Source organism: Sus scrofa, chromosome 12 (assembly GCF_000003025.6).
Source record: "Sus scrofa isolate TJ Tabasco breed Duroc chromosome 12, Sscrofa11.1, whole genome shotgun sequence".
Taxonomy (NCBI): Eukaryota; Metazoa; Chordata; class Mammalia; order Artiodactyla; family Suidae; genus Sus; species Sus scrofa.
The window spans coordinates 4,938,335-4,964,275 of record NC_010454.4 but is presented as its reverse complement, the minus strand read 5'-3'; the positions used below and the strand labels follow the sequence as shown (position 1 = coordinate 4,964,275).

At 55.5% G+C, this 25,941-nt stretch overlaps 1 protein-coding gene and 1 long non-coding RNA gene across 5 annotated transcripts; one reads left to right on the top strand and one right to left on the bottom strand.

The window, feature by feature from the left end:
- On the top strand, nucleotides 3,738-10,703 carry LOC100517116. 2 transcript variants are annotated; one of them, XR_299228.3, is made up of 5 exons: nucleotides 3,738-3,872; nucleotides 4,405-4,483; nucleotides 4,938-4,995; nucleotides 6,709-6,811; nucleotides 6,935-10,703. It is a non-coding gene; the product is annotated as an uncharacterized LOC100517116 (long non-coding RNA). The 2 variants fall into 2 exon arrangements; XR_001304374.2 differs by having other exon boundaries at nucleotides 3,762-3,872; nucleotides 4,938-5,030; nucleotides 6,935-8,956.
- Nucleotides 9,616-25,607, bottom strand: ST6GALNAC2 (ST6 N-acetylgalactosaminide alpha-2,6-sialyltransferase 2). 3 transcript variants are annotated; one of them, XM_013989864.2, is made up of 10 exons: nucleotides 25,183-25,607; nucleotides 21,664-21,724; nucleotides 18,300-18,474; nucleotides 17,467-17,635; nucleotides 16,987-17,125; nucleotides 15,393-15,496; nucleotides 14,705-14,791; nucleotides 13,562-13,645; nucleotides 11,725-11,824; nucleotides 10,028-10,789 (listed from the first exon to the last, which is right to left on the bottom strand). In XM_013989864.2, exons 1-10 carry the CDS (start codon nucleotides 25,305-25,307, stop codon nucleotides 10,622-10,624), a joined length of 1,212 nt encoding a protein of 403 aa, XP_013845318.1. In that variant the 5' UTR covers nucleotides 25,308-25,607; the 3' UTR covers nucleotides 10,028-10,621. The 3 variants fall into 3 exon arrangements, with proteins under 3 accessions (XP_003131225.2, XP_013845318.1, XP_013845321.1); XM_013989867.2 differs by having other exon boundaries at nucleotides 18,300-18,392; nucleotides 21,621-21,724; nucleotides 25,183-25,558; XM_003131177.5 differs by lacking the exon at nucleotides 14,705-14,791 and having other exon boundaries at nucleotides 9,616-10,789.

Genomic DNA, 25,941 nt, shown 5'->3' with positions numbered 1-25,941 from the left:
AGGCTACTGTTTTGTTTGAGGCTGTTATTTTTTCAAAACGAGAAAACTTTACCAAACTTGGCAGATCTGCATGACAGACCCTTTCACAAAACGATTCCCGGCAAAGGGAATAGATTTTTCTTTTCGTTTTTTAGGGCTGCACCTGTGGCACATGGAAGTTCCCAGACTAGGGGTCGAACTGGAGCTACAGCCACCAGCCTACACCACAGCCACAACGCAGGATCCGGCCACGTCTGCGACCTACACCACAGCTCACAGCAATGCCGGATCCTTAACCCATCAAGCGAGGCCAGGGGTTGAACCTGCATCCTCACGCGGGTTGATCACTAGTTGAGTTCGTAACCTGCTGAGCTGCAGTGATAACTCTGGGAATAGATTTGCCATATCGGTCTGGTGCAGACTAATCAAGATTCGCCACTCAGGGCAGAGCTTGCCTCCCCTGAAGCACACAGCTGCCTGGTAGGTCTGTCCTGTTCTCTTAAGATGAAGGAAGGACAGCTGTGGGTCTGGGGACCAAGAGCTCCTGGCACACGGTGAACCCGCTGTGACATGACTGGGAGTTGCTCGCTGTGCGAGCAACTCCTCCCGACGTCAGCAGCAAACGGCTTGGGATATAACTGCCCTCCTTCATGTTCTTGCAAATAAAATGAAAGATTCCTGGAGTTCCCCAGTGGTGCAGCTAAGGATCTGGTGTTGTTGCTGCTGTCGCTCGGGTTGCTGCTGTGGTGTGGGTTCGATCCCTGGCTCCATAACTTCTGCATGCCGTGGGTGAAGTAAAAAAAAATTAAATACAAAATGAAAGATTCCTTTCCAGGTTAAGAAACTAACCTCGATATTTCAAAGACTGTTTTCTATTAGCGTGGGGTTTGGATACCAGTCAGTGAGTGGAACACGGGGAGCTGACCGCCTGAGCAGAGGAGGCCAGCTGACCAGGCTTCCCCTTTGCGCTCGAGCCAAGGTCCCACGACAGCCCTGGGGACTCCTGCCCTGTTCAGCTTGTGATCTACTTCTGTCACTCATTGCCAGATTGTGACTCTTTCCAGGTAATAAATATAGGTCCACACCGGCCTTGAATAACCTAATACTCAGATGTCCTCGACCTCATGAGCCACGAGTGCAAAAGCAAAGTCACAACTAATAACAGTAGCACTGCTGTCTTGAGAGCTCTGAGCCCTTGCCTGCTCATTCAGGAATCTGATGCATTCTCTGAAGTCTTTGCCAGTTATTTCTGGATTGCCTACGCAGCGCACCTGACACGCTTGGGCACAAGGGCTCTGGTTGCATTTAGCTCCAGCCTCTTGGCCACTGCCCAGCAGCCCGTGACACCCTGTATCCGCGTGAGCCGGCTGCTGTTCCACTAAGTGCCCTGTCAGGTGTGCAAGCTACACTGTGGCCTCGGGCACAGCGGTCCTTCCCCAGCTGTGATGAATGGCCCTCGCTGCACACTGGCTGCCAACTAGTCTGAGACCCCAGATCACCCTCTTAGAGCTCAGAGCCTCAGGCTCCCATGGAGCAGCTCCTGACGCCTCTCAGCCTCACTCCTCCTGCGTAAAGTGGCTGGAAACAGAACAGGTGTCTCCCATTCCTCTCCCCTAGTTTCTTCCCTAACCACCCAGCCAAACACAAAAACCCTCTTCCTTCCCCCTGACCCCACCCCAAACCAAAAACCCTTACAAGTAAGATCAATTTTATGTACATACACAGGGTGCAGTCTAACTGAGTGGTAAAAGCACAGACTCCACGGGCTGGGATCAGACCCTGACCCCACCAGTTCCTAGTTGCATGAATCTGGGCAAGTTACATCATCTCTCTTTTTGTCTTTTTTTTTAGGGCTGCACCCGCAGCATATAGAGGTTCCCAGGCTAGGGGTCCAGTCGGAGCTACAGCTGCCAGCCTATGCCACAGCCACAGCAATGCAGGATCCGAGCCATGTCTGTGACCTACACCACAGCTCACGGCAACACCAGATGCTAAACCCCCTGAGTGAAGCCAGGGATGGAACCTGCAACCTCGTGGTTCCTAGTCGGCTTTGTCTCCGCTGCGCCACGACGGGAACTCCTACATCATCTCTCAATGCCTCCCTTTCCTCATCTGTCAAATGGGGGTAGTGAGAAAGAGCTTCACTGTGCAGTGGTGAGGATGAGCCAAAGTAATATCCACAGCGTACTCAGGTAGTGAGTGGCACACAGTAGATGCAATGAAGCATTAGTTATCATTATTGTTTTGCTTGCAGCAGATCTGCTGCCTACACACAAGCAGCTTTCGGCAAATCCCACACGTACAAGTCTCTCTTCCAGTCTGAAACAAAAGGCATTTAGTTTGCAGACAGAGAACTCATTCTTTCTTTTGGCATTACACAAAATAACCTGTCTTCGAGGGTAAGGCAGAGAAATTTAAGGGCCAACTTCACCCAAAGAAGCTACTGCAAAGTGAGTTAATGATTATATTTGTCAAGTACTTAATGTGAGCAGAGGCAGCGGAATACCAACCAGGCCCAGTGAGGAAATTAAAAAGAAAAACAAATTAAAAGAGACTTCTGCCTTGAAGAGCTCACAATCAAATTAAGGGAGGCAAACAGTAACAAATGGGGTAACTTGAAAATAAGTGTCCCCGCAATGTATTACCATATTCAGAACAACTTAATCCCCACGAAGTGCCACTGAGATCATTGCTCAAGGGTTGGTGAGAATGAAGAGTCGGAAACAGTAATGCAGAATCCGCTTCGGAGTGTTGCACATTTAAACTAATTTCCAAAGAGGTGTGGGAGTTCCCCTGGTGGTTCAGCGGAACCGAGTCTGACTAGGAACCATGAGGTAGCGGGTTCAATCCCTGGTGTCACTTAGTGGGTTAAGGATCCAGCATTGCCGTGGGCTCTGGTGTAGGTTGCAGATGCGGTTCGGATCTTGCATGGCTATGGCTGCGGCCTAGGCGGCCGCTGTAGCTCCCATTCCACCCCTAGCCTGGGAACCTCCATAGGCAGCGGGTGTGGCCCTAGAAAGGCAAAAAAGATTAAAAAACCCCAAAGACGTGTGCATGCTGGCTCTGACTCAAGCGGTTGTTTTGCCCCTTTGTTATTTCAAGAGTGAAGCCAGGTGGCTGCCTGGAAAATGACACTAGGAGTAGGGGAGAGTGTTGCACTAGTCTCGGTTCTTTCCTAATTTAAAGGTTTTTCCCCTTCTTGGAATCAAAGCTACACCCCTGTGGCGGACTCGCGGCTCGGAGCTCGCCCCTCACTTCCGGGTGATTTACAGCCCGGCGCGGACCGTCGCTCTCGGGCGCCCTCTGCTGTCGGCGCCTCACCACTCCAGCCCCGACCAAGAGCAACTGACCCGGACATCGAACAACGGCCCGGGAATCTCCCTTTCCCTCACTAACGCAATCAGCCACCCCAGATGACCCCTGCCCGCCCCAGATAAAAACCGCAGAGCAATTGAGAACGAAATCCGGCCGGCTCTCAGTTCCCCGACCCTCTCCCCTCGAACTTTCTGTGACCCCCACCGCCGACCCGGTCTCGGCCAGGGACAGCCTGTTCACTCAGAAGACAAATGATTTCTTGGCTGAAACGACCGTCCATCTTCGTTTTCTAACGACCGTGGTTCTATACAGAGCAGTCCTCCCACGCCGGGCTCTCTGCTGTCCCTGGTGGCGGCCACCAAGTTGCCCCGGCTGCAGATCCGCGCTGATGGTGCGGCTGTTTGGACTACATTTCCCATCAGCCCTTTCGCAGCACCGCGAGAGCTCCGGCGAGACCGCGGAGACGACCTGCGCTCGGGCGCGGCTCCGCCCTCCTTTCGAGAACCGCCGCGTGGCTGGAGTCATGGCGGCCTCAGCGGTGTCCGAGAAAGGCCGGCAAACTCCTGCCTTTGGCGGCGGTAAGGCTGTGGAGGGGGGAAAACGGGTTCTCCCTTGACACGGAGGTAGCATACGTGGCCTCGCCTTGCTCGAAGGCGAAATGGTGACGCTAAACCAGCTCTCTCCCGCAGCGGGGTGTTGGCGAGGATTAGCTGCGCCCGGGGGCAGGAGAAGGCGCGAGGCTTTATTGCGGAGGGGAGAGGGCCCAAGACCGCTTTTGGCGTCGGCGCACCTCTCCTGGGGGGAGAGGGAGCCTTCCAAGCTGTCCCCCCCCTCCCCGGCCTCACATCCACCCGGTGCCGAGCTTGCAGCCCCAACAGGCCTGCTGGTCCCCAGGTCCCTGCGGGGGGCCTGTTGGCGGGGGCAGTTCTTAATGCCCATGAAGCGGGTTAACGTCTGAATGCCTGACTTCCTCCTGCAGTGCCTCGAGGACAGCCCCCATCAGTTTGTATTTAATTCTCCCGAGAGTAATCGGCGGGCTAGTAAGACCTTGTTTGGGAAGCCGTAGTTTTACAACGACCCTGAGCATGCTCCTGTTTTCGCTCCCCACAGGCCGTTGTGTGGCATCTGCGGCAACGGTGAGACGCAGACCTGCAGGTTGAACCTTAAAAGTGACGAATGGAGCCTTGAAGTGAGTAAGAACGGGTGCAGGCGGGACCTGGGTGGGCACCAGAACTGAGAAAGCGAGGCTGGTGTGAAGGCCTCTCCCACGGGGCCGCCTCACACTTCTGTTCTTAAGTTCAGTTCTGTGAATCTGGGTTGACACTTAGGGGCCTTCTCAGAATCCAGGCCTGAGGACGGTCTGTGCCGGAGTAACTGAGGCCACTAGGTGTCACTGTTTGAAACCAGAATGAATGCTATTGCGCCCAGGGTCCGTGAAAGGGAGGGTTGGAGAGTTGGACGGGTCTGCTGAGATTAGAAATGTTACTGGTTGAGCTGAGGAGGATTTAAAGTTATCCCTGTCTGAAAGGACATCTTCTGTGAGGAGTTCTCATGTGCTGAGGCTCAACTTTTTTAAAGTACCTGTTTTGATCTCAAGATTGTTTCTGTTGGAATGAAATGTGTTATCCGTGTTTCTCTTTCAGATTAAAATGTTGGCTCTAGACTTGAAAAAAGACCCATGAAAACCGTCATCCGAAAACGGTGAGTGTAAGGATCTTCGTGATGAAATCTTATGTGTAAGTGGTATTATTTTTTGTTCTTTGTCAGAGTCGCAGGGGTCATGATCCCTTTAAGTATTAGTCTCTCAGATTTCAGGGATCTGTGAGCCTCCCGGGATTGTTACTGTCCGGATGAGAGAAGGAGTGCGGAACTGTCTGCAAGGCCCCATTGCCTTGTCTCACAGGCAGTGTCGGTTACAGCCCTGTGTGAAGTTGTTGTTTTCCCCGTGCTGCTCCTGGGTAAGCAGCTCAGTGAGTTCGCTTGTCCAGTTACACAACTAGGTTTTCCTTTTTTTTTTTCTTCGCTTTTTAGGGTTGCACCCACAGCATATGGAGGCTCCCAGGTTAGGGGTCGAATTGGAGCTACAGCTGCCGGCCTAGCCCACAGCCACGGCAACGCTGGATCCTTAACCCACTGAGCTTGGCCAGGGGTCGAACCTGAAACCTTAAGGTTCCTAGTCGATTCATTTCTGCTGCACCACGACAAGAACTCTTTTTTTCTTTTTTTAATGGGCCGTGGATATATATCCAATTGATTTTAGTGAGTGGGAGGGGCCATTATTTTTATTCAATATATGTTTTATTGAAATGTGATTGAACAGCCAGTTAGTTAGACCAGTTGTTCTCAACCAGGGGCCGAAGGTGCTGCTGGGATCCTCTAGATGCCCTAGGAGTCCTGCAGTCCACAGACAGCCCCCCTACAAAGGGCTGCTCACCCAGAATGTCAGTAGGGCTGAAACCCTTGTTTGTGAAAAAGAGGCGTGGTGCTTTTGAAACCTGGCTGTGCCTCAGAACCACCTGCAGAGTTAACACATACAGGTTCCTGGTCCCCACCTCCAGCCATCGTGAGAAGAGATGGCTCTAGAGTGTAGAGTGCAGCCCGGGAGGGGTGTGTGGCCGTTTAAGAGGGAGGATGGAGGAATTCCATGATCTGATCTATTTTTAGCTCAGGGATGTTTATTACAGCAAGATTACAGTACTGGTTATTTTAAGTAGTTCTTAAGGCAGGTCTATAATCCTGTCCTAAAGAACTGAAAGCCACCTGGTTGCTCTGCAGGGTTGTTTTGCAGAGGTGAGTGGAGGCGCAGCGACCTTGTCCGATGTCGGTTGCTCTCGACATCAGGTACTCTGTGCACAGGCCTCCAGCCTGAAAGGAGGGGTCTGCGCTGTCTCGGGTGTTCTCCTGACACTAGGAAGAGCATCTACACTCTGTCCTCGGCTGCGAGACCCTTCGTGCCGAAGGAGACCCTGGCTTTAGATGGGCAGGAGCTGTCCGTGTGTCAAATCTAGGACACTGGCTCCAGCCGAGCGCCAGTTAACAGTTTCACCCTTGAGGGAAAAGCACCTGCTAATGAAGTGGGTAAGATGGTGAGTTCCCGGAGGAAAGAAAGCAGAACTTGATAGGAAAATGTAGTTTGCGTGTTCTCTGGATGTCTGCCGTGGGCTGGCAGATGGGGGAGCTGAGTCTGTGATGATTGAAGTTATCCCTGTCTGAAGGCGCTCAGAAAGGCCTTTCTGTGGAGCTGGGATGTCTGAGACTCGGTTTCCCAGATTTGTTTTATGGAAAATTCAGGCCTGCTTTTCTCAATTTTTTTTTTTTTTTTTTTGATGGTGGTGGTTTTTTAAATGCCTAATTTAAAAGTGAGAACCTGTATCTCTTCTTGAACGGGTTTTTTTTGCAATTTATCTTCACCAGGTACAGTGTCAGCCTCAGTTTGAGGCCGAAAAGGAAGCTCCGGAAGAAGACGCTGGCAGCAGTACCCCGCTGGCTGCCCTGGACCCAAGGCAGAATTTCCCTTGTGCGTGTAATTGGAGAGGCCTTTGGAACAGGCTTGGGAGGAGTGTGCCTGGTTCCCCTGCCCTGGCTTTTGGGTTGTGCTCAGTGGCCTGGAGGCTTTGACATAGGTTGTTTTCTTTGCTAGGTGTCTGCAGTGTGAGGCAGAACGGTTTTGCCTGGAGCAAGTGAAACGATTCCTCTCCTGCTGTTACTAGTAAGCTTTCTGTTTCCATCTTACGTGTCCCGAAGCAGCCCCGAGCAGCCCCGCAAGCCTGTGATGGCTGGTTATCCCTGTCTGAAAGGCTCGACTGAGGGAGAAAATCTGTTCTGAGGCTTCAGGGTTTGGCGCTGTGCTCTTAATGGCAGTCGAGGCTTAATAAGGGGTCAAGTCGAACGGATTCCAGAGGGGATTGCGCTTACCCTGCTGAGACCCTGGTCCTGGTGCACTGTCCCTCTGAACCTTAAAGACAAGTGCCGCCACTGCCCTGTCAGGCTCTAGGTCCCCCAGTTTAATGGCTCAGAGGGCACAGGCTGTTAGGGGGGCAGAAATGGGCAAGTGGCCTGGATTTGGTTTATGCTCTTGTTGTGGGATGAAAAGAGTGCTTGTCACACATTTCAAGAAAATGAATGGGCTCTTTGAAACAGCCAGGAATGGCCGACGTATGCCCACTGTGGCAGCGAGACTGCTCTGGCATTCTGACCTCTTGCCCCCTCTACCACATCCTGACCTTCAGAAAAGGAGGGGTACCATGGCACTGGCAGAGCCCTTTGGCTTCCTGGGGCTTTGCCAACACCAGGGAGCTCTCCTGCTGTTGGCGCTCCCAGAGTGGCATGACTGGCAAGGGGCGGCAGCTTGGGCAGCAGGGGGCTGGGTTGCCCAGTACGTGAGCGAGAGAGTAGCAGAGTGGTGCTGGGCTGGGATGGTGTCTGGCCTTGTTTGCATTTAAATGCCAGGCTTGACGTGGACACATTCTTTCTTTTCTGTTGAAATTGGGGAGCGTGTGCAGCTCTTATGTCCAAGGTCACATATTTGTTCGGTCAGTAAGGAAGCTACATTTAGGGTGAGATTTAAAGAGCCTGAAAACTGGACCCGTAGCTTAAGGCCTGAGGTAAACCAAAGTGCGAAAGGACGTGTGAGTAAGTGGGGACGTCTGCCTGCTGGGGTACGGCTGGCTGCGGAGGGGGCTTGACTGCTCTGTGGGACGCACGGGAACCTTAAGTCTCTCATCCAGAGGGGGATCGATGTGACTGTCCCAGGACTTGATGGCTATCCTGTACTGGCCACTGGCCGGACTCTGCGCCCTCAGCCCTGAACCCCAGAAAGGAGCGCTGGACCTACATGCCTGCACTGAATCAGTCTGATTGTGCCTTCCACACACACGCAGGCCTAATGATGGGTTGCTTGGAATGAGTTCTGGGATCGCCGTTCTCTAAATTAGTTTTTTCTTTCAAGTTAACCTTCACTTTTGAGTCAACCTAGTTGGCTGTTGCATCAAATGATTCTTCTTTGGTTTTACAGGTATCTCCCTGTGATGCCAGACGGGATCAGCACAGCCCCAGGAGCTAGTTGCTACTGCCTATAAGATACCCTCCCCCACCAAAGAGAATCATTTAAGGGTTTAGGAGTTGCTGTTGTGGCCCAGTGGGCTAAGAACCTGACATAGTCTCTGTGAGGATTCGAGTTTGATCCCTGGCCTTGCTCAGTGGCTGGGCATCCAGTGTTGCCCTCATCTGTGGTGTAGGTTGTGGGTAAGGCTTGGGTCTGGCGTGGCTGTGGCTGTGGCGTGGGCTGGAGCCTCCAATTCGACCCTTAGCCTGGGAGCTTCTGTGTGCCGTGGGTGCGACCCTAGACAGAACATAAGAGTTACTTGAACTTCATCTTTGGGAGTAGTCAGAGACATTTTATCTCGGAAGATCTTGGGCAGTTAGTGAAATTAGGTAGAACTAAGAACATTCAGAACAACACGGTTTAGGTGTGTTGAGGTACAGCTCGCGGTGCTGGGACTGCAGCGGTGGTGAAGCGAAGGGATTGTGAGATCAACGTGTTGGGGGGGGGGGAGACTAAAGGGAAACAGGTGTTTAGCCGGAGAACGCGCTCCGTGGATTTCCTATCAAGTCAGTGGTCTTGGGTTTAACTTTGAAACAAATAAAAATTTTTAAAAACTGAGTTAAGAGCACTGTGGATTTCAGCTTGAGGCCTATGTCAAAGTTTTATTCTGTGACATAGCACGTTCTTATGTGAAGGAAGGATTCAGAGACTAATCCTTCAGAGAAGGATGCTCTCGGTTTTACGTTTTCCCCGAAGTGTTTTTATACCCCCTCGAGTGGGTTGAGGGGTTTTGGTAACTACAGATGTCATGGGAATAGGGAAAGAGGATTGACAAAGAGTCCAGGCATTGGGAAGCTGTGCCCTCTCAAGTTGCTGCTTGAGTTGAAGCCTAAATGTCCATTCTGTTAATAAGTCTCTCGATTAGTAAAGTAGCTGTATTTTGATTTCATTTCTCTTATTAAACATGCTGATAGGATTATTCCTTTAAAGCCACACAGGGGCCGGATTTGGGGGTGAGGGACTCTTGCAACCAGCCCAGTGGAGACATCCCCCACCCCTTTTGCTGTCTTGCAGGCTGTTGCCACAGACTAGGCATCAGGACAGTAAATCCCAGATTTGCCTAAGGAGCTGCCTAAGTAACGTGGTTTACACTTGCTACAGAAGCCCCCATGGTCTAAAATAAAACTGCCTGTCAGCTCAGATTATTGAACCCATGATCAGCAGCCCATAGTGAGGGCTCATTACCTGGTAATGTCATCCTTTTGGTGACAAGGTGGTAATAGCTCTCCAGTGGGACTTTAATCAGAGGCAAGTAGCCTTCTGCACAGTTGACTTACATCAAATACCAGAACCTTCCTGTGGTTCTTAAGGGGGTTTTTTGGTTTTTTGTCTTTGAGGGCCGCACCCACCACATGTGGAGGTTCCCAGGCTAGGGGTCTAATCGGAGCTACAGCTGCCTGCCACAGCCACAGCCACGCCAGATCCGAGTCACGTCTGCAGCCTACACAGCTTGCAGCAACGCCGGATCCTTAACCTGCTGAGGGAGGCCACGGATTGGACCTGCAACCTCATGGTTCCTCGTCGGGTTCGCTTCTGCTGCACCACGACGGGAACTCACTTTGGTTCTTGAATGCTGAATGCTCCATGCTAAACATCCTGCATGGTACACACCTTTCCCCAACACACAGAGACAGTGGTCATCCATTTATGCAATTACCTAGTTGCAAATCACATTCTGCCTCTTGTGCTCCCACTTTATCATGGGGCAGAAGTAAGACGGTCCTCTTCTCGGGCTGTTAAGACATTGTCCTTGAGTTTGTGAGGCTGGATGTGCTGGTGGGAGGATTAGGGCTGGGAGTGTGCATGTGCTTCTGCTTCATCTGTTACCTGAGACCCTGATTCCTGCTGTCACTCAGGGCCAGTGCTGCCTTGGAAATGCTTAGCTCCGGAGTGCCTCTGCCTGTGCCTCATGCCCACGAGGGCCACAGTCTCATCTTGAGTGGTGTCTTGCGGCAGAGCAGTCAGTCCATTGTTCCTTGACCGGGTTGGGCTGTCTCTCTCAGACCAGAGGGGAGTCTTGGGCCAAGGACAAGGTGGGATGTCCCCGAGACACGTTTCAGTGACAGTTAGAGATCCACTCTGTCCTCTGGAGGGGAGAAGGATGTTGAAGATGGTTGGAGCCCTTCAGGCTGAAAAAAACAAGCAGGCAATTTTGGCCACTTGAGGGGCCAGGGGCCACAGCTCTGCAGGAGCAAAGATCTTGGGGGGGTGGGGGCCTCTGGGTCAGCGCTGGTACAGCCAGAGGATGCCGGCCTCATGCAGGTCCTTCCACAAGGTGGCTTCCAGGGACAGGTCGTGGTTCACATAGAATATCAGCGGCTTCTTTATTCGCTCGAAATAGTGGTCAGAAAATTTCCAGTAGTTGCTTGTGATGAAGCCATAGGCACTAACCTGGACAAGGACAGTCACTGATTTAGCACTTACAAGGCCTCTAGTAGTGCAGACTCCTGTAAGGTGACATGAATTCAGGAAGCCTCCCCCCTCCCTAGGTGACTTGGTGAAGATGCGGGCAAGCAGCAATCCTCACCTCTGGCACTGTGCTCTTTCTGCACCTTCTCTGACCCCAGCCCTAGAAATCCTAGGTAGATATTACCTAAACGTGTGTGTCCAGTCACAGACTGGTGAGTAGCTGGGTTGGGTTTTGAACTTTTGGTCTGTGACACCAAAGTCGTCGTCATTAAGCTCAAGACGGAGGCAGAAAACCCCTTACTACCCTGTTCCATCAGGGACGGCGGACAAGAGACTTGCTACAATCGGGAAAAGGAGACCAGCGCCCTGAGTAGCCTCCTGCTCTTGTGCTGGATTCAGCGTGGGTCACTTTCCTTGGCAATTGCTTCTCAACCTCTCTGTGTGGCTTATGTGGGCACCACCCCATCAACAGTGTCTCCTACAGTGATTTCAGAGACTCCGTGTATGGAAGGCCGCCCACCTCTGTTCTAGAATGTCATAAAAATACATCCCTGCTCACCTGTTTTAAGAAGATTTTGCTTTCCCAAGAGCAACTGGGTAACACAGGCCTCAGCATGCAGAGCGGCTGCCCTGGGCCAGAGCAGGTGAAAGAAGCAAACCTGGGGAGGGTGGCTTGAGAGGAAAGGCAAGGCTGCCCCAGGAGACTGTCCTGCAAGGGGCCCTGGAGAGCACTTCCCCCAGCCTGTTCCTTAGAATAGATCACTCCTGCAGTTGGAGATCTGGTGCCCCACAGGCTACAGGCCCGGAGTCCCAGGTCTTAGCTGACAAGCCTCATGTGGGGGACATTATCATGGCTCAAGTTGAGTTTTGTGCACACCTTCTCTGCTGCTGTGGGCTCCTAAAAGAAGCTCTCTTACCTGGTCACAGGTATGCAGAGCTGTCAGCAGCATGAGGGCCCCAGTACTAGGCATATATAGGTCTCCAAATTTTGTATTGATCAACTTGGACTTCAGAAACCTAGAAGCAAAAAGAGGCATCACCACTCAAGACTTTTGGCGTTCTCGTGGCTCAGTGGTTAATGAATCCGACTACGAACCATGAGGTTGCGGGTTTGATCCCTGGCCTTGCTCAGTGGGTTAAGGATCCGGCGTTGCCGTGAGCTGTGTAGGTTGCAGATGTGGCTCGGATCCCGCGTTGCTGGGGCTGTGGTATAGGCCGGCAGCTACAGCTCCGGTTGGACCCCTAGCCTGGGAACCTCCATATGCCGTGGGTGGGAGCGGCCCTAGAAATGGCAAAAAGACCAAAAAAAAGGAAAGAAAACTCAAGACTTTCTTAGAGTCACTGTCGTGACTCAATGGAAATGAATCTGACTAGTATCCATGAGGACGCAGGTTTGATCCCTGGCCTCACTCAGTGGGTTAAGGATCCCGTGTTTCCCTGAGCTGCGCAGATGCTGGCTCAGATCTGGCGTTGCTGTGGCTGTGGTGTACACCAGGGGCGGCTGCAGCTCCGATCTGACCCCTAGCCTGGGAACCTCCACATGCTGTGGGTGTGGCCCTAAAAAGACCAAAACAAACAAAAAAAAACTCAAGACGTTGTTGGCCTTACAGACTAGCTGGATGGTTGTACCCTTACATCAAGTCAGGCGGTTTGGAAAACAAGCATTTCTGGCCAATCTACCCCCTATTTGGGAAGAGACTAGATGAACTACATGCAAAAATCTTTGGTTGAAATGACACCTTAGGCAACGGGGTGAGAAAGGAACAGCCCCTTTTAAAGCTGCACCAGTGAGGCCCTTCCCCATTCCTCCCACTCCCTGGAAACAACGCCTAGGGGGTCGGTGGCCTGGTTATTTTACCAGCAGCCTAAGTTTCTGCTTCCACACTTTGGCCAAGCAGGAGCCATATATGAGGCCAGAGCACACAGGTCCGGTGACAAATCACTGGTGAGATGGTGCGTGTGTGTGCATGTGTACTGCATTCAGTGGCCCCCAGGCAGTCCTAAAGGGAAGCCACGGATTGGGGACCACCAGCCTGGGCCTCAGCCCTGAATTCACACATCGCTTGGCTTCTCAGCCCCTTCTGGTGAGTGGTCTGCAGTCTGTCTCCCAGACCTGCTGTGTGTCTAGGGATGCTGGCCTCCAGGCCTTTGTAGGGTCCTTAGCTGTGCCACTGCTGACACTTTGGGCAGAGTTCTCTGTTGTAGGGACTGGCCTCATGGGATGCTCAGCAGCATCCCTGGCCTCTGCCCACTAGTGGCAGTCACGCTTACCTAGTGACAACAAAAAATGTCTCCAGACCAGGACAACTAACTGTCCAGGCTCCTGCTGAGAACCCCTAGCAGGAGGGAGGGGAGGAGAGGGGCTTGAGATCTGAGGGCACTTGTTCCCCAGGCTCCTCCCAAGGTGGCTCTGCATAGGCTGTTTGGGCTTGAAAGTGATGCCTTGGCTTGTACTAGGCCCACTCCTATTGTCCCCCTATACCTGCTGATGCCTTGTGAGCGTCCTCGGGTTAACCTCCTGCTGAGTTCCCTGTCCATTTCCTGTCTACCAGGACTGATGGACTCCCCCCCCCCATCAAGTCGCTTATTAAATAAACTAGTAAGTGAAACAGTGTAAGTCTCCAAGGCGTTCTTGGCACTTGGCTTGGGTGTGGGTTTCAGCGTGGGGGCTGGAGCAGTGCTGGAGGTGGGGGTGCAAGTGGGAGGCAAGGGGAGCTGTTCCCCAGGCACACCCTCCCCCCGCACCTGACCTACCTCTCTCTCAGGTAGCTGATGAAGTCTGGATGGAGTAGCTTGAATTTGCTGGCGGAGGCTTCTGGTCCAAAGTAGGTCTGCGGCCTAGGACCCACGATAGAAGTGGACAGAGCGGCCAGGGCTGTCGTACGGCCCGGTGGGGAGTGAGGAGAGGGGGAAGGCGCTGGGGCGGCGGCGGTGGATGGACCGGTAGGGACGGGGCTGGGAGTAGTAGCGCGAGAAGGGCGTGTAGAAGGTGGCGGGCAGCACCGTGGGGACCACGTGTGGCTTCCCCCCCACCAGGAGCTCGGGGGCGGGGAGTAGGAGAGGGAGGAGGGGGGCGTGAACAGAGCGGGAGGAGTGGGGTAGGAGCTGTGGACCCGGGGGTAGTGGGGAGGGGCTGGGAGGAGAGGGAAGTAGAGAGACTTGGGGGGCGTGCGCTCGCGGGTCCGGGGAGGGCAGGGGAAGGCGCAGGGGAAGCACTGGTTTTGGGGGAGCGGTGATGTAGGAGGCTGGAAAAAGGGGGGCTCCTTCAGGAAGCGGGGCACATAGGGGGCGATGTAGGACGGGATGCCCCGAATGGGCCCAATGTAGGAGATCGAGGAGGCAGGGCTGTGGGAGGGCGACCTGGCGCCCGGCACCGGGGGCGTCTGGGAAGAATTTCGAGACAGGGATTTTAAGCCTGATTGGGAGGGAGATTTGGAGGTGGGCGGAGTGGCGTTTTGGGCTGACGCTCGAGGCTGGATGTGCGGGCTGGGAGTCAGGGAGGAAGCCCTGGAAGAGGGCTGTGAGGCACTCGGGGTAGCGGGGTGAGAGGGCGGGCGGGAGGAAGACCCCCGGGTGGGGGATGGGGAAGGGCCTGAGCCGCCGGAGCTGGCGTAGGGCTGCGGGTTGACGTGGTTGGATCGGGACTGGGAGGGGGACTGGGTGGGGGACGGATTAGGGGTATGGGAGGGGAGTTCATTGGTGTTGGGGAGGCTTTTGTCCACCGGGTGTCTTTGAGCCAGCCCCCCCAAGAGCCCAGTCCCGCCTGTGTCACAGAGCCCACCCTCCTGACCAGCTTCCGCACTGTGAGCTAGTGTCAAGCATTGTTGGGTAATCAGGAGGGTGGGGGTGGGGGTGGAGCTGGCCTGGTCTCCGAGGACTTAACCCCTAAGGACCAACCAGAAGCTGGTGGGCAGGTACCCTGGGGTCACCGAGAGAGGAGGGCTGGTCATTGTGGCCACAGGCATGACATAGATTCCCAAGGACCTGACTGAGACAAGAAATGGTCTCAGCACCAAAGGAAGAAGGTTCAGATGAGGCCAGGACATGGTTCAAGAGAGCTGGACGTAGGCCTGCTGCCACCAGGAAGGTGGGGGAGAAAGACAGAGGGCCCTTTGTTCCCACTGCTCAGGACACTGGGCCCACGTTGCCTGCTCTCTCGTTTCATGGGCAGTCTTGGGAGGGTGCCCGCCAGGATGAGTGGAATGGATCCTAGCCCCCAGACACAATGTGCTCAACAGGACAGCACAGCCAGCTGCGGACGGGCCCTGCCGATGCTGCCAGCTGGGCGGCTGGGCTGGTTATGGGGGCAGCAGCCCCAAGCTGAGCGGCCAGGCCTGCCTGCTCCATTTAGAAAGGAGCCCCCTGAACCCACATGCCATCTTATCAGGAGGGTCCTGGGGGACCAGCAACGTTACCGGGTCTCTCCTGGGGGTAGGGAAAAAGAGCTTAACCCCCCAGTGCTCTGTGGAATTCCTGGGGACTTTCTTGCTGCCCTCACCCACCTTTCCCATCCGACAGGGGGCCCTGGGAGCAAGGGGAGCCCGCCACAGCACTGCCATGTCCTGTCCCCCGTGTGGCTCCTCACCTGTCCCCTTTATCATGGCCCTCGGGGACCGGCACGCCCAGAATGGCCGATCTCAGCATCACGTAGTCTCGGATGTCCGAGGGGATGAAGATATAGCGCAGGTCCTGTGGGGCAGCAGAGAGACAGCCCCGGTAGAGCAGGACCAGGACCACGTCGAGCCCCTGCTCAGAGTGGACGGCCCTCCGCCCAGTCTTGCATCTGCCCCCAGGGGGCACTTCCCTGTGCGCCTGTAATTCCCACTTTTCAGGGACCTGGTGGACTCAGCACCCACTCACAAGCCCTTTGATGCTCCTGCCCTCAGGAGGCGAAGCTCACTGCCACGCCCTGAGTGTGGGCTAGACTTAGTGACTAATGAATGGGAATTTTCTGATGGACAGAAAAAAGAGGTAGGAAGGCTGTGTGACCTTGGAGACCAGGTCAGAAAAGGCACTGGAGCTTCCTTGCTCTCTGGGACCACTCGCTCTGGGTGGAGCTGGCTGCCCCGTCTCAGGGACTCTGTGCTACTGATCTTGTCTCTGATCTTGACTCTGGCCCCAGCCAGGCCTTCTGATGACAGCGGCCATCAGTCCTGTTACCCCTGCGAGACCCTGAGCTGCTTGGAGTTCCTGATCCAATTAAAACTGTGAGATGGTCCATCTTTGTGGTGTCAAGCTGCTAAGTTTGGGGGTGACTCATGATGCGACTGTAGACTCCAGGTTCTGTGGCTACACCAGAAATGAAGCTGCTTCATTGGGTTCCATCCCAAGCTAAGCCAGGCCTTTACCGGTGCCTGGACACTGTCGTTAGGACACTCCTCAATTCCCTGTTCAGAGGAGGAAGCTTCTAGAACCTCGAGCACCCGAGAACCCTTATCCTGGGACCTCCCCGCTGCACGTGGTTACCACCCGCTCTAGAAGGGAAGCTCGGCGTTACAGCAACTGGGAGTGGCTGAACAACCCTGGAGGCGGCAGGCATCCGGTTCCCCATTAGCGAGCTCGGAGCACGGTCCTCAACCTCTCTGAACCTCGGCTTCCTGCACAGGGCTGCTGGGGGCCCATGTCACGATTCTAGCGGGCAGCGTGGGGAGAGGGAAACAACCCGAGGCCTGGGCTCAGAGGGGCCTGGGTTTTGATGATTCTGGGGGGTGGGCCTGGTTGGAGCCGCTGCCCATCTGGAAACAGGCTGCTGGGATGACTGCTCAGCGCTGGGAGCAGAGGAGGCCCTCGGTACCTCTGCTCCCGCCTTGGGGGGTGGGGGAGTCTGGATCTGAATCCGCCCCGCCGCCACCGCCGCTTTGCTGAACGGAGGGGCCCTGAGCCCTGGTGCCCGCACCAGTAAGAGGAGCGGGGCTGCCGTGGCCTCTCCCAAGTGCCTGGCCCTCCACAAGCCTTCAGCAAACATGACCCACTCCTGCGCCTCTCCAGAGCTGTCCGCAGCTGCCTGAAACCACGGGACACCGTCCCTGCCCAGATCCTCCTGCTCAGGGGCTCCGTCCTGTGGGCCCAAGGTCCTGGAGCCACCTCCCTCTCCACTGGGCTGGGGCTTGGGGACCGGGTAGGTCGGGAAACAAGGGCGCCCATGGTCGGGGGCAGCGGCGTGCCCCTCAGGGCCTCACCTGTCCCTGCGGCACGGAGGTGAAGCCCAGGTGGGCGTAGGCGAGGAGGGAGTTCTTCATCGTGTTCACGGTGAAGCCGTAGAAGGAGATCTTGGTGCCCACGTCGTCCTCGAAGCCTCTGGTCACAGCACCGTTGAGTCTGGTCCCAACGCAGGCCCGTCAGCCCGCTTCGGGCTCCAGGCCGCCGTGGGCTTCCTTCCACCGCAGGGTCCTGCCCCTCCCCCTGCCCACGGCACCCCCAGTGCCCGGTCGCCAGCCCCATCCCCACGCCTCCAGACCCCAGGGGTTGCCCTGTGAGGTGGGCAGAGCTGCCCCTGGCCGCTCCTCCCTTCCGGCTCGCCTTGGCCGTCTTCAGGGCCCCGCGGCCCATCCCGGCTGCTGAGCTGCCTGAGGCGGCTGCTGCCTCCGCCCACGGCCCTCACCCGGGGTGCTCCGGGCTGGGGAGCAGCTCTCCGCCTCCCTGGCCCCTGCTGCACATACCTGAACACGTAGTCGTGGGCATCGATGTTCTGACCCTGGCGGGAACCATTCAGGATGCCCCCGTTCCCCACCACAGCACACCGGATGCAGCGCGGAAGCCGCTGCCTGGAGACGGCGAACAGCCTGGAGCTCTCAGAGCCGTTCAGGAGGCCCAGGGTGGAGGCGATGGCTGGGGGTGCAGGACAGAGCGGGTCACTGGGGCCTTCCCCAGACTGCTCCTGGCATCCCACCTGCCCGAGGCCGGGTACCAGCCCCTCCTGGGGGCGCAGGCGTGGAGGGGAAAGGAAAGTCCGGGTCAGGACAGCCGAAGAGAGGATGGTGGGCGCCGGGCTTGGGTGTGCCCGCAGCCGTCTCAAGAACTCACATAACTAGTTCTCCCAGGACTCTGCATTCCAAAGGAAAAGAATTTGAGGCACACGAGAGGTGAGGGGCAGACAATGCGGACAGTGCCCTGGGCGGGTCCCCACCACAGCCACCGTCAGCAGGCTGTTCGAGGCCCCACAGCCACTGTCCCCTCCCGAATTTGGACACTGGCATCTTTCATGCCAGGGAGGCACCAGGCTGGAGAGAGAGAGCCAAGCCCCTCTCCCTGACCATGCAGTGCTTGCAGAGCCTGGAGTGCTTGCAGAGCCTGCAGTGCTTGCAGAGCCTGCAGTGCTTGCAGAGTCAGGGGGTAGGCCAGGAGCCCCAAGACAGCGGTGTTGAGCGCTGAGGCCCACCGGGGACAAAGGGGCAGGGGGGGGTCCTACATCTTGGTGTCGTGAGGGCGGAGAGGCCCATCCTGCACCAAGGCCGGAAGCAAGAATGGCCTGAGGCCAGAGGGCGCAGGTTACCTTGGCGGGAGAGCCCCTGCCAGCCATAAGGGGCTTTGTGCTGGCCCAGGCGGTCCCAGAGCTCCTGGGTGAAGAGGCCCCCGGACAGCAGCACTGGAGTGGAGAGATCGAACAGGGCCCTGAAGTGGGGGTGCCGCTGAATGGCGGGATAAAGTGGGTGTCGGCAGGATGTGCTCTGTGGGTGAGAAGATAAGAGGGCTGTTCCTGGAAGTTGGGGTGGGTAGGAGCCTCCCTAGGAGCCAGCAGACCCCACAAAAGGCTGGAAGGGGAAGAGCTCCCCTTTCCCCTCCAGACTTGGCCCCCTCTCCCCCCCACCTGCAAGCCAAGCTGGCCTGTAGAGCAGCAGCCTAGTGCGGGTCGGAGGGCTTTCTGGATTTACCCTGCCCAGCCCTTCTGGATGCCACATCTCTGGGGCGTCATGGCTCTGGCCTCCTACTACTTCACCTCACACTTAGGGGGAACTTCGGGGCATTTCCCCACAAATGGTAAGACCTGCCTGCCCGGTGCTGGAGGAGGTCCAGCCTGGGCTTTGGAATCTGTCTGCCTGGATCCAGATCCCAGCTCTGGCAGTCCCTGTGGGAGCATTTGCATGGGGAGAGGGCTGCTGAGAAGGTTTATGACATCTTTCTTCTGGCTGGAGCTGATAATGGGTTGAACGGCGTCCCCCACCCCCCTCAACTCACGTCTGCCCGCAACCTCAGAATGGGACCTCTCCGTGGACACAGGGCCTCTGCAGATGTAGGGAATTGAGATGAGATGGGACAGTACTGAGGCAGGCCCTAAATTCTGTGACTGGTATCCTTAGAAGAGGGCACATGAGATGGCGACAGAGGCTGCGTGATGCAGCCCCGGCCAGGGACACCAGGAGCCACCAGGAGCTGGGAGGGGCTGGGAGGGGATCTTCCCAGAGCCTTCAGAGGGAGAGGGCCCTGCGACGCCTTGACTTTGGACTTCTGGCCTCTGGAATAGTGAGAGAATCCACTTCTCTTGTTTCATGCCACCCAGCTTGGGGTACTTTGTTCCAGCAGCCCTAGGAAAGCATCGAGGCCTAGAGGAGGGGGGGCCATGCACCCAGCAGGTCCCGGCCTGTCTGCCGGCAGCCCCCATACAAGAACCCCAGAATGCGGTGGCCCGGGCAGGGCTCTTCTTTCCACTGATGGGGGCTCTTTGTTAAGCCACTGGTTTGATCAGAGGACAGTGTGGGCAAGGGCTGTACAGTCACTTCTGCTGCTGTGTGACATATGAGGACCTAAAACCACTGCACAAAATTGTGCAGTCAAAACCACAGGGCTGGAGTTCCCATTGTGGCGCAGCAGTTGACGAACCCAGCCAGGATCCATGAGGATGCAGGTTTGATCCCTGGCCTCGCTCAGTGAGTTAAGGATCCAGCATTGCCATGAGCTGTGGTGTAGGCCGAAGACACAGCTCAGATCTGGCGTGGCTGTGGCTGTGGCTGTGGCCAGCGGCTACAACTCCGATTGGACCCCTAGCCTGGGAACCTCCATGTGTCAAGGGTGGGGCCCTAAAAAGCCCCCCCAAAAAACCCCCCCAAAAACAAAAACAAAACAAAACCACAGGGCTTTGGGGAAAAGGGATTAGCCCTCAAAAACTTGGTCAGTGATGCGTAAAATGAGGAGGGACCTAGGAAAGATTGAAGCAGTTTTATATACATTCACTGGCTTTGAGACATTTAAGTACTACTAGAAATATGGCACTTGACCTTGGAAGAGACTTGACACTTGCTGGGGACGTGGGTGTCGGGGTTGGCACCTTGTGCGTTATCATGAAGTGGCGGAAAGCGCGTTACAGCATGCAGGGTGAAGCAGAGGGTGACCTCAAGTGTGCGTGTGTGTGCCTTTTGCGTATTCCTGTGTGGCTTCCTTTGGGGGGGAATGGTTTTTTGCATTTACCAGTGTTCTTGCTGACAAAATATCTGATAAACACACATGAAAATTGTGTTCTCAGATTGCTTAATATATCAGTCTTCATGGAACAAGCTCACATTTTCAAAACAAGCATCAAAGAAGACACTGCACTGATTTCACAACCGTTGTTTAGCTTAGATATGTTTTCCAGGGCCTTCTTTACAAAACTCCAGGAGAAAAACCCTCAGGTCTCTGTATCAGGAAAGGCTGTACTTCCCTCGGACAGCTGACTTGCTTTTGTCTCATGGACACACTGGCAAAGGTTCCTTCTTTGCTAGGGCCACCAGGAAGCTGAGAGCCAACTAGATAGCCCAGCTCTTACACCTTGTGGCATATTTTTCATGCACTTGGCTGACATTGTCTAATTTTCCTACTTTTCTTTTTCCTTCACCTGCTTCTTCGTTTTATTCTTTTTTATGTTTTTGCCTTGTCAAATGTATCCAAAAGCCACCTCAGATCCTTCGCTTAAACTAAGTGAGGACATATGTCAGTTAGCATCACGCAGCTGGAGATGAAAAGGACTTGAGGAAATATAAAGATGACCTGGTCAAGCACTTTTAAGATGCGTGAGGTCTCTCTTCAGCCAGCAGGTCAAGTGTCCACCTGGCCTCTGTTCTCAAGCCTGGGGGGTGGGGTCCCCTACCCTCTGCCCAGGGCTACTTGCTGTCTCTGACAGCCCGGCAGTTCCTTCGTCTTGCATGCAGTGAAATCTTGTTCCCTGAGGCTTCAGTTAACAAGTTCCAGTGGGTCTCTTGGGTGTTAAAAACAACCCTTAAACCCAAATCCACCCAGAACCGCGGTCATCATCCTGTCCAGCGGCGGCGCACAGCGGGGCTGAGCCTGAGCCGCGTGGCCCCCGGGTTCAGAGCAGGCTCTGGGGTCGAGCAAGAGGCTGGAGTCCCAGCACCAGCTCTTCTCCACGTGTGCCGAGAGCAGCGGACCTGACCACAGCCCATCTTACTATCTTGCTGTCTGTAAAAGCCACCTCACTGGGCTACCCATGAGGCCGAAGGGGGAAGGACGCCCTTTCAGGCCGTCATCAGTGTGGCCTGCGACAGAGCAGGGCCCGCGAGGTTCTCACGCACCTTCCCTGGGCTTGGTGCGTACTCACGCCGAGCCGGTAAGTGTGACTTTTCCATAAAGAGACATTTCGAATGTAACATGCACAGAGCTTCTAAAGATACATCAAGACTTCTAAGAACGTTTGGGCTGGCTACACCCCAGGGATCCGTATGGAGTCGGTCTCTGCTGCTGGGCTGCAGGGAGCCCCCGTGGTCAGGTCTGAGGAACCCTGACTGGCCTCGTTCCCCCAGGGGTTCTCGGGGGCTCCCACCCAGCGGTCTCACGAGAAGGCCCTCACTTGCTCTCGTCTTTCCCCTCCTCCCGGCTTGCTCACTTGAGGATGTGCAGAACCGCCGTGGGGTAGCCGGGCCCTGTACCTTGCTCATCCAGAAATTCGATGCCTTGGGTCCCAAGAAAGCTCGAGATGATGTGCTGTTCCTAGGGAGAAGGCAGACGTAAAGCAGGGGTCTGACCTCCCCCAGAACCTGCTGTCTGACTCTCTTAGATGCCGGGGCTGACAACGTCCATCAGGGTCTGACTTTTTTATTTTTCCCTATACTCTGATTTCTGCCCTCCTCTGTCTCTTTCGGCACACAAAATAGTCACATTGCTATGGGCTGCCTAGCTGTAGCAACCCAGAAATCAAGAAGCCCCTTGGCAAGCAGCCGAAATGTGGAATGTATAGCAACGGCGAGATGAAAACATAAGTTTTCTTGTGGTGCAGAGGATTAAGGATCCGGGGGTGTCACTGCTGTGGCTCTGGTTACCGCTGTGGTGCAGGTTTGATCCCTGGCCGGAGAACTTCCACATCGTGTGGGGCGTGGCCAAAAAAAAATTTTTTTAAATTTTTTTTAAAGAAGGAAAGCTTGCCAGCCCCCTGGGCTTGTGACCATCTGAGGGTCTCTCTGCTAAGGCCCCTGAGGCAGGTGCCTTGGGTCCCCCCCAGTGAAGGTGTGGTTGGCCTGGTCCCAGTGCCCCACTTGCCTGGATTCTCCACTGTCAGTCTTTTTTTTTTTTTCTTTTTTTTTAGCCACACTTGAGGCACATGAAAGTTCCTGGACCAGGGATGGAACTTGCGTCACAGTTGTGACCTGACCCACAGCAGTGAGAACACCAGATCCTTAACCTGCTGAGCCACGAGGGAACTCCCCTAAGGTCCTTTTTGGTCCCCCATTGCAGAGATCACACAGCCTCCTCTCACCAGTCAGATTTCCATCCCACCTGCCACCCTGCTTATCCACCTGCTAAGGAGGCTGAGTCTGGACCTGACTCCTGGTGTTTAGCTACAGTGCAAACATCACCAAAGCAACAAGGATGTGGACAGGTTCTTGGGTTGTACTAGATTTCTATTTTTAACTTTTTTTTTTTTTTTTTTTTTTAAGGGCTACACCCACAGCATAAGGAAGTTCCCAGGCCAGGGGTGGGATCCAAGCTACAGCTGCTGGCCTTTGCCACAACCACAGCAACACCAGATCTGAGCCATGTCTGTGACCTACACCACCTCTCATGGTAACACTGGATCCTTAACCCATTGAGCGGGACCAGGGATCAAACCTGAGTCCTCATGGATACTGGTGGGGTTTGCTACCACTGAGCCACAACAGGAACTCATGTACTAGTTGTTTAGAAGATGAAAGATCGGAGTTCCCATCGTGGCGCAGTGGTTAATGAATCCGACTAGGAACCGTGAGGTTGCGGGTTTGATCCCTGGCCTTGCTCAGTGGGTTAAGGATCTGGCGTTGCTGTGAGCTGTTGTGTAGGTCACAGGCGTGGCTCGGATCCAGCGTTGCTGTGGCTCTGGTGTAGGCCGGTGGCTATGGCTCGGATTCGACCCCTAGCCTGGGAACCTCCATATGCTGCGGGAGCGGCCCAAGAAATGGCAAAAAGACAAAAAGACAAAAAAAAAGAAGATGAAAGATCTAAGAAATAGCAACAACAACAACAAAACACAAAAAGACAAAAAAAAAAAAAAAAAGGAGTTCCCGTCGTGGCGCAGTGGTTAATGAATCCGACTAGGAACCGTGAGGTTGCGGGTTCGGTCCCTGCCCTTGCTCAGCGGGTTAAGGATCCGGCGTTGCCGTGAGCTGTGGTGTAGGTTGCAGACGCGGCTCGGATCCCCCCCGCGTTGCTGTGGCTCTGGCGTAGGCCGGTGGCTGCAGCTCCGATTCAACCCCTAGCCTGGGAACCTCCATATGCCGCGGGATCGGCCCAAGAAATAGCAACAACAACAACAACAACAACAACAACAAAAGACAAAAAGACAAAAAAAAAAAAAGAAGAAGAAGAAGATGAAAGATCTTTTGTGTGTTTTTGTTTTTTGGTTGCACCCACAGCCCAAAGCATGTGAAAGTACCCAGGGATCAAACCTGCACCACAGCAGTGACCTGAGCCACAGTAGTGATAACGCTGGCTCCTTGACAGTTTAGGCCACCGGGGACACTGAAAGATTTTTTTTTTTTTTTTTTTTTTTTGCTTTTTAGGGCTGCTCCCGTGGCATATGGAGGTTCCCAGGCTAGGGGTCCAATTGGGGCTGCAGCTGCTGGCCTACATGACAGCCACAGCAACATCAGATCCCAGCCGTGTCTGTGACCTACACCCCAGCTCCCAGCAGTGCCAGATCCGTAACCCACTGAGTGAAGCCAAGGATCAAACCTGCAACCTCATGGTTCCTAGTCAGGCTTCTTAACTGCTGAGCCACAAGGGGAACTCTGAAAGATCTTTTAAAAAGCTTTGTTGCAGTATAATGGATGTTTACTTTAGCAAACTTGATATGTATATGTTTATATTAGTTACCTTCAGTTGCTGTTCATATGCATTTCAGAGTATCTTTACACAAAACTTGACAAGGATCCCCTTTCTTAATACCCTCAATCCTTTTCAGCCCTTCTCCTTATGCAGTTTCTGACACCAAGGAGATTAAGTAACTTCAGGTATCACTGGCTGGAGCTCCTTTTGTTTTAAAGGGACTGGACTGATAATCAGTTGCAAGCCTGTTTCATATTGTTTTGCAACTTTGGATGCCCTTTCACCTTGTTTCCCTAGAGCAGATACTAATTTTGCTCTCATTGGTTGTGCCTGGAACCAGGACTGGGCTGGTGGGAAAGCAGCTGGAGGGGAAAGCCCGGGCCCAGAGGCCTCCACACGAGGTGCCCTAGCGGCCTGACAAACCCAGACTCTGGGCACAGCTCGGTTTGCCCTCCAGAAGTAAAGCTAAATCCTTTCGAGGTTTCTTCGGTAATTGGAACCATCACCTACCCAAGGCAGGCTCTCCAATGAAAGGACGGTGCCCAGGGTCAGCGGGAGGCAGTGGAGCAGAGCGCAGGAGGCGGCTCAGGGAGGGGAGTTTGGAGGGAGCCCAGAACGGGCCCTTGTCCGCCGTTTCAATAGATCGAGCCCAGGCTGAGCTTACCAAAGTAAACAGCCGAGCAGAGCGCGGGGAGAGAAGGGAGCCGGATGTGGGGAGGCCAGAGACCAGGGCCCGTGGGAGAGGCGACCTGCCGCAGCGCCGCTGCGGAGCCCGCCAAAGTTGGAATCGGAAGCCTGGGGTCCCAGCCCCCAAAATAGAGTCTGAACAATGTGATGTTGGCGAGAGAGAATTTGTGGCAAAAAGGAGACTGTTTTTATCTGATTCGGATGTCCCAGCGAAATGTGGACGATAGGAAGGGTTTCTAATCAGGGCTGGAGGGAAGTTAACGCCAGACTCGGGAGCGGATCGCTGGTGCCCACAGCCCGAGGTCCCTCTCGGACCTGGCAGAGGCTGTGCAGCCCGGGCAGCACGAGTTTAACGCCGGGGTGAAGGCTCAAGGCGCTGGGAACAGAGGGCCGCTGTGCCCTTGAATGGGCGTCCTGCGCGTCCCCTGCGCCCTCCCCGACGGGTCCCGCGCGGCAGCCCCTACCTGGCTCCGGACCTGTGCTCCGGGTACGACTCCACCGCCGAGGAGTACAGGGCGACGAAGATCCCCGAGCAGGCAGCGGTGAGCAGGAGCAGCAGCCAGAAGAGCGGCCCGCGCGGGAGCCCCATGCAGCCCCGGCCCGCGGGCGTCCGGTCGGCCGCTGTCCCGGGCGGAGGGGAGAGACCCGGGTGGCCGGGCCGGACTACCGGAGTCGGCCGGCCCCGCGGCGCCTCTCCGCCCCGCCGCTCCCTCTCTGCCTGCGCGGGGCCGCCGGCCGCCGCCGCCGCACCCTCGGGGGCTGCGCGGCGGGTCTCGGAGGCGAGAGTGCGGCCCCGGCGCTCGGAGCTGCCCGCGCCCCTCTGCCGCTGCCCTCTGCCCGAGGGGCTTGGACGGCGGGCGCTCCCGCCCGCGCCCAGCCCAGGACGCCGCGAGCCGGGGCTGGGCAGGGCGCTTTCCGGTGCCGTCAAGGGCGGGCGGGCGCGCGCGGTCCGGGGGCTGCGGGGCGCGGGGAGACGCCGCCACCTGGCGCGTGGGCTGAGCACTGCGCCCTCCCGGGTCCCAGCCCGCGGCTTCCCGCCGCCCACGAGGCCCTTTGCCGGGGAGGGGGGCGGGGTGGAGGCGCAAACCCCAGCGGCTCAGACCCGGGGTGGAGCTCGAGAGGACGACGGAGGGGGTCTGTCGGGACGGGATGGGTGGGGGCGCTGAGCTGTTTACCCCGCTCTTTTGGGGACTGGCCAGGCTCCCCAGGCGTTGCGTGCCTGT